We start from the raw sequence: 7413 nt of genomic DNA, 5'->3' as shown, positions 1-7413 counted from the left end.
AAAGAATCTGCCTGCAACATGGGAGACCTGGGTTTCATCCCTGGGTTGGGAAGATCCTTGGAGAAGGCAATGGCCACCCATTCTAGTATTCCTGCCTGGAGAATTCCATGGACAGAGGAGCGAGAGTGGCAGGCTACAGTTCACAGGGTCGTGAAAAGCCAGACACAACTGGGCGACTAACAATTTCACTTCTCACTTTCACTTTATCAATTTATTAAAAAGGTTAATTTAAGCATCTGCAATGGTGACTTCAACCTCAACTCCTGACTCAGTGATGATAGAAGTGATCTGTTTGACAATCTCAGAATGTGCAAGCCAATGTTGCTTGTGGATCCTTGCCTGGAAACAATTCCAAGTCTTAGAACCACCTTTTCCAAGTCCTCCTTGTATCCTTGTAGTTATTCTCAGAGTCTCAGTAGGTATCTGAACCCATGCTTTCAGTTTGAGATTGTTCTCCTTCACATCTCCGGTCAGCTCAGCACTAACCTTCTCCAAAGACTTCATGTTGCAGCTGAGGGTGATTCTAATCTGGTGAATCACCACCACTGGCTCCATGGAGTAGTGTGTGTGTGTGTGTGTGTGTGTGTGTGTGTGTGCGTGCGCACGTGTATGCATGCGTGTGTGCGTGTGTGTTCAGTCACTCAGTCATGCCTGAGTCTTTACACCCCATGGACTGTAGCCCGCCAGGCTCCTCTGTCCATGGAGTTTCCCAGGCAAGAATACTGGAGTGGGTTGCCAATTCCTCCTCCAGGGATCTTCCCAACCCAAAGACTGAACCCATGTCTCCTGCATTGGCAGGCAGATTCCTTACCACTGCACCAACTTACAGTATCTTTCAAAGCCACAGGTGAGGTGAGGCTTCCTGACCAATTTGTTCCTGGGGAGAGTGAACAGTGGTGGGTCAGGAACAGGAGCGGGTGGCCTTGGGGCTCCACTGAAGCAGCAACCTGCATTTTTCTCAAAGAGCAGGAGCTGTGTTTTTTGCTGTGTAGCTACAAACCATGTACAATGAGAGAGAAGAAAAAAAGGAAACAAGCAGACAGATGCTATAGGAAATGGAAGAAAAATCTCAGTGTGTCTGTATCTTGGTTTTATGGATCCTGAAGTCTCCCTGCATTCCTGCCTTTTCCTGGGCTTGATTCACCAGTTCTTCACGAGATCTCTCCAGGTCCTTTTAATTCCACTTTTCCTTAAACTGTTTTGAATTGTGCGTCTGTCAGTTGCAGTCAACAGAGTCCTGGCTGAACACACAGGCCAGGCATCAAGATAAGTTCATTCCCTTTGCCTGATTTGTAACTTCTGTGGATCATATCAGGCAGGCGTACACCACCACACTGTGAATCATCAACACAAGGCCCTTAGTCTGTAATAAAGCAACATTCTCCTTCAAATGCATTCAATACACCTTCATAAGAGTAATAGCTCAGAAGTCGCTTTGTAACAAAGATGCCGATATTATAGAAACTCAAGATGGAGAATTTACTGGAGAGAGAAGAGCAGTCTATTGACCTGCTACAAATGTTCTGGCTCTGTCGTTATTCAAATATTTCTACTGCCTGGACTCCTGAATTTTTTCCTCTGTCTTCTGAACATGGGGGAGACTTTCTCCTAAGCCTTTCCTACCTGTACGACTTTGAATTAATGCTTATCTGTGGAAATGGCAGTCCATGGTGTAACAGTTTGTGGCAGCCAATAGCCCAAGCTGCCAATGAATCCACATAATCTGGAAGCCTCCATTCAGAGAGGAAGGAAAATCACCCTTTATCCACTGCTGACCACTTTTCTAGGCACTGTCCACTTGTTATTATCTGTCATAAAATAGCAAATGTGATGCTCACAGCCACACAGCAAGGATTGGTACCCTATTTTAGAGGAAGCTGAGGCTCAGATTAGTTAAGGAAGTGGTCCAACTGATCAGCTATGGGGCAGGGCTTGGAATTTGGATTTTTCTGCTTTTTCTGGCTTTATAGCCCATGTTCCCTCTTTATTGAGATCTTTGAGAGACACAGAGAGACTTCCCAGGAGAAATTCCTGACTGCCCAGAGTGGAAGGAAGTCCTGGCTCATTCAAACCAGGCTCTTCTCCTTACTGAAATATGAGTGCCTGCAGTCTATAGGACCTGCTGCATCCCAGGACACTTCCCTCTTTTTAACATGGGAACGCCATGTCGGAAACCTACCATTTTTGTAAAATAACAGAAGAAAATGCTCAACTACCTTTCGTCCCGAAATTCTTGTTCCTGGCTTCTTCTCCCCTCTGCTGCTAATATGGCCACTCTCCTTCCCACTCAGCTGGGTCCAAAGCCTCGGAAATAGTTTGCTGACTTCTTTCTTTACCAAATTTCTATTTTGCACCCCAGAGCAAAAATGAGGCCTGAGAAACTGCAAATCTGCCTGGTGTCCCTACTTTGCTTCTTGCACTGTTGGAGGGAATGTAAATTGATACGGTCACTGTGGAGAATAGTATGGAGATTCCTTTAAAAAAGTAAACATATAAGCTGAGGTGTCCACTTGGCCATTTTCCAGAAGGAGCTCTGGTCTGAAGGGCTGGGTGCAAGGCCTCTGCATGAGCAAGTGAAACCAGACTAAGCATTAAAGAAAAAAAAAGAGATCATGCCCTGAGCCTTTGGACTGGGCATGCTGACTCCAAGACCCTAGACTACCAGAGAACTAACCCTAGGGAGTATCAAATAGTGAGAACTCACACAAAGGAAACCACTTGAACACAAGACCCAGCATCACCCAACCACCAGTAGCACCCTGTGCAGGATGCCTCATCTAAACAACAAACAAAACAAAAAATATAAACCCAATCATCAGCAGACAGGATTATCACCTCACTCAGCCTTGTCCTTCAGAGGAAAAACAAACAAATATACAAAAAATTCAGCACAAATCTCACCCTATACAAAGTTTACACAAACCACTGGACCAATCTTAGAAGGCCAGAAACCAAATGGAAGAAAGAATTCAACCTTGAAGCCTTTGAAAAAGAGACCTCAAACACAATAAGTTAAAAAAATAATGAAAAGGCAGAGAAATATTACACAAATGAAGGAACAAATTAGAAACATAGAAGTCCAAATTAAAGAAGAGGAAATAGGCAAACTACCTGGAAAAGAATTCAGAATGATGATAGTAAAGATGATCAAAAACCTTGAAAACAAAATAGAGAAAATACAAGAATCAATTAACAAAGACTTAGAAGAATTATAGAAACAACACAATTACTGAAATTAAAAATACTGTGGAAGGAATTGGACTTCCCTCATAGCTCAGATGGTAAAGAATCCGCCTGCAATGCAGGAAACCCCAGTTCAATTCCTGGGTCAGGAAGATCCTCTGGAGAAGGGATAGGCTACTCACTCCAGTATTCTTGGGCTTCGCTTGTGACTCAGCTGGTAAAGAATCCGCCTGCAATGTGGGAGACTTGGGTTTGATCCCTGGGTTGGGAAGATCCCCTGTAGAAGGGAAAGGCTACCCACACCAGTATTCTGGCCTGGAGAATTCCACGGACTGTATAGTCCATGGGGTTGCAAAGAGTCGGACACGACTGAGTAACTTTCACTTTCTGGAAGGAATCAATAGCAGAATATCTGAAGCAGAAGAACGAATCAATGAGCTGGAAGATAAAATGGTGGAAATAACTTCTGAAGAGCAGAATAAAGTAAAAAGAATGAAAAGAACTGAGAATAGACTCAGAAACCTCTGGAACAACATCAAACGCACCAACATTCAAATTATAGGGGTCCCAGAAGAAGAGAAAAAGAAAGGGTATAAGACAAAATTTAAACAGATTATAGTTGAAAATTCCCCCAACATGGAAAAGAAAATAGTAAATCAAGTCTAAAAGGTGCAAAGACTCCCATACAGGATAAACCCAATGAGAAACATGCCAAGACACATAAAAACTAATCAAACTAACAAAGACTAAACACAAAGAAAGAATATTAAAAGCAGCAAGTGAAAAGCGACAAGTAACATACAAGGGAAACCCTATACATTTAACAGTTGATCTTTCAGCAGAAACTCTGCAGGCCAGAAGGGAATGGCAGGATATATTCAAAGTACAGCAAGGAAAAAATCTACAACCAAGATTACTATACCTGGCAGGGATCTCATACAAAATTGATGGAGAAATAAAAAAAATTTCTAATTGATTTTTTTTAATTTAAATTGTATTTTTTTACTTTACAATACTGTATTGGTTTTGCCATACATTGACATGAATCCACCATAGGTGTACATGAGTTCCCAACCCTGAACCCCCTTCCCACCACCCTCCCTATATCTAAGACAAGCAAAAGTTAAGAGAATTCAGCACCACCAAACCAGCTTTACAGCAAATGTTAAATGGACATATATAGTCAAGAACTACAAGAGAAGGAAAAAGGTCTACAAAATCAACCCCAATTAAGAAAATGTCAGTAGGAACATATATATCAGTAATTACTTTAAATGTAAAAGGATTAAATGCTCCAACCAAAAGACACAGACTGACTGAATGGATACAAAAACAAGACCCACATATATGCTGTCTACAAGAAACCCACTTCAGACCTAAAGGCACATATAGACTGAAAGTGAGAGGATGGAAAAATATATTCCATGCAAATGGGAAGCAAAAGAAAGCTGGAGTAGCAATCCTCATATCAGACAAAACAAACCTTAAAATAAAGAATATTACAAGAGATAAGGAAGGACACTACACAATGTTCAAGGGATTAATCCAAGAGGAAGACATAACAATTGTAAATATTGTTGGGTGCATAGGCACCCAACATAGGAGCACCTCAATACATAAGACAAACACTAACAGACCTAAAAAGAGAAATTGACAGCAACACAGTAATAGTAGGAGACTTTGACACCCCACTCACACCAATGGGCAGATCACCAAACCAGAACATTAATAAGGAAACCCAAGTCTTAAATGATGCATTAGATGAGATGGATCTCATTGATATCTTCAGGACATTCCATCCAACTGAAGAAGAATGCACCTTCTTCTCAAGTGCACATGGAACATTCTCCAGGATAAACACCATCTTGTATCACAAATCAAACCTCAGTAAATTTTAAAAAGTTGAAATCATATCAAGTATCTTCTCTGACCATAATATTATGAGACTAGATATCAATTACAAGAAAAAACTGTAAGAAACACAAACACATGGAGATTAAACAATATGTTTCTAAATAACCAACAGGTTACTGAAGAAATCAAAAGGGAACTCAAAAAATTTCTAGAAACAAATGACAATGAAAACACAACAACTCAAAAACCTGTGGGATGCAGCAAAGTCAGTTCTAAGTGGGAAGTTTATAGTAATATAATCTTACCTCAAGAAACAAGGAAAACATCAAATAGACAACCTAACTTCACACCTAAAACAACTGGAAAAAGAGGAACAAATAAAACCCAAAATTAATAGAAGGAAAGAAATCATAAAGATCCAAGCAGAAACAAATGAAAGAGAAATGAAAGAAACAATAGTAAAGATTAACAAAACTAAAAGCTGGTTCTTTGAGAAGATAAGCAAAATTGACAAACCTTTCACCAGACTCATCAAGAAAAAAAAAGAGAGAAAAATCAAATAAAAAACACCAATACAGTATACTAACACATATATATGGAATTTAGAAAGATGGCAATGATGACCCTGTATGCAAGACAGCAAAAAAGACACAGATGTATATAGTGAACTTTTGGACTCAGAGGGAGAGGGAGAGGGTGGGATGATTTGGGAGAATGTCATTGAAACATATATACTATTATGTAAGAATCGAATCACCAGTCTATGTCCGATGCAGGATACAGCATGCTTGGGGTTGGTGCACAGGGATGACCCAGAGGGATGTTGTGGGGAGGGAGGTGGGAGGGGGGTTCATGTTTGGGATCGCATGTACACCCATGGTGGATTCATGTCAATGTATGGCAAAACCAATACAGTATTGTAAAGTAAAATAAAGTAAAAAAAAAAAATTTAAAAACAAAATTAGAAATGAAAAAGGAGAGGTTACAACAGACAAGATAGAAATACAAAGGATCATAAGAGACTGTTATGAACAAATATATGGATAAAATGGATAACCTGGAAGAAATGGACAGATTCTTAGAAAAGTTCAATCTAAAAAAAAAAAAAAAAAGAAAAGTTCAATCTTCCAAGACTGAACCGAAAGAAATAGAAATTATGAACAATCCAATTACAAGTAATGGAATTGAAGCTGTGATCAAAAATCTCTCAGAAAACAAAAGCCCAGGACGAGATGTCTTCACAGGAGACTTCTATCAAACATTTAGAGAAGAGCTAATGCCTATCCTTCTAAAACTCTTTCAAAAATTTGCAGAGGAAGGAACACTTCCAAACTCATTCCATGAGGTCACCACTACCCGGATACCAAAACCAGACAAAGACAACACAAAACAAAAAAACTACAGGCCAATATCACTGATGAACATAGATGCAAAAATCCTCAATAAAATTTTAGCAAACAGAATTCAGCAACACATCAAAAAGGTGATCAAGTTGGGTTTATTCCAGGGATGCAAGGATTCTTCAATATACACAAATCAATCAATGTGATACATCATATTAACAAATTGAAAGATAAAAACCAGAAGATAATCTCAATACTTTGGCCACCTGAAGAACTGACTCATTTGAAAAGACCCTGATGCTGGGAAAGATTGAAGGTGGGAGGAGATAGGGACAACAGAGGATGAGATGGTTGGATGGCATCACCAACTCAATGGACATGAGTTTGAGTAAGCTTCAGGAGTTGGTGATGGACAGGGAAGCCTGGCGTGCTGCAGTCCATGGGCTCACAAGGAGTCAGACATGATTGAACAACTGAACTGATCATCTCAATAGATGCAGAAAAAAACTTTGACAAAATTTAGCACCCATTTGTGATTAAAACTCTTCAAAAAATGAGCATAGAAGGAACCTACCTCAACATAGTAAAGGCCATATATGGTAAGCTTACAGCAAACATTAATCTCAATGGTGAAAAACCAAAAGCGTTGCCCCTAAGATCAGGAACAAGACAAGGGTGACCACTTTCCCCACTTTATTCAACATAATTCTGGAATTCCTAGCTACAGCAATCAGAGAAGAAAAAGAAATAAAAAGAATCCAGATCAGAAAAGAAGTAAAGCTCTCACTGTTTGCAGATGACATGAAACTGTACACAGAAAACCCTAAAGATAGTATTAGAAAATTACTAGAGCTAATCAGTGAATTTAGCAAAGTTGCAGGATACAAAACCAATTCATAGAAATCACTTGCATTTCTGTATACTAACAATGAAAAATCAGAAAGAGAAATTAAGGAATCAGTCCTATTCACCATTGCAACAAAAAGAATTAAATATCTAGGAATAAACTTACCTAGGGAGATAAAGGAACTGT

At 39.6% G+C, this 7413-nt stretch overlaps 1 protein-coding gene across 1 annotated transcript; it reads right to left on the bottom strand.

Moving 5' to 3' along the window:
• Positions 1-228: 228 nt before the first annotated feature.
• Positions 229-555, bottom strand: LOC138075308 (small ribosomal subunit protein uS10-like). The gene has a single exon (XM_068966984.1). The coding sequence runs from the start codon at positions 553-555 to the stop codon at positions 229-231; it is 327 nt and encodes a 108-aa protein (XP_068823085.1).
• Between the last annotated feature and the right edge of the window lie 6858 nt (positions 556-7413).

Source organism: Capricornis sumatraensis, chromosome 3, assembly GCF_032405125.1.
Source record: "Capricornis sumatraensis isolate serow.1 chromosome 3, serow.2, whole genome shotgun sequence".
Lineage (NCBI taxonomy): Eukaryota > Metazoa > Chordata > Mammalia > Artiodactyla > Bovidae > Capricornis > Capricornis sumatraensis.
The sequence above is the reverse complement of the archived record's forward strand: the minus strand, read 5'-3'. Positions and strand labels throughout refer to the sequence as shown.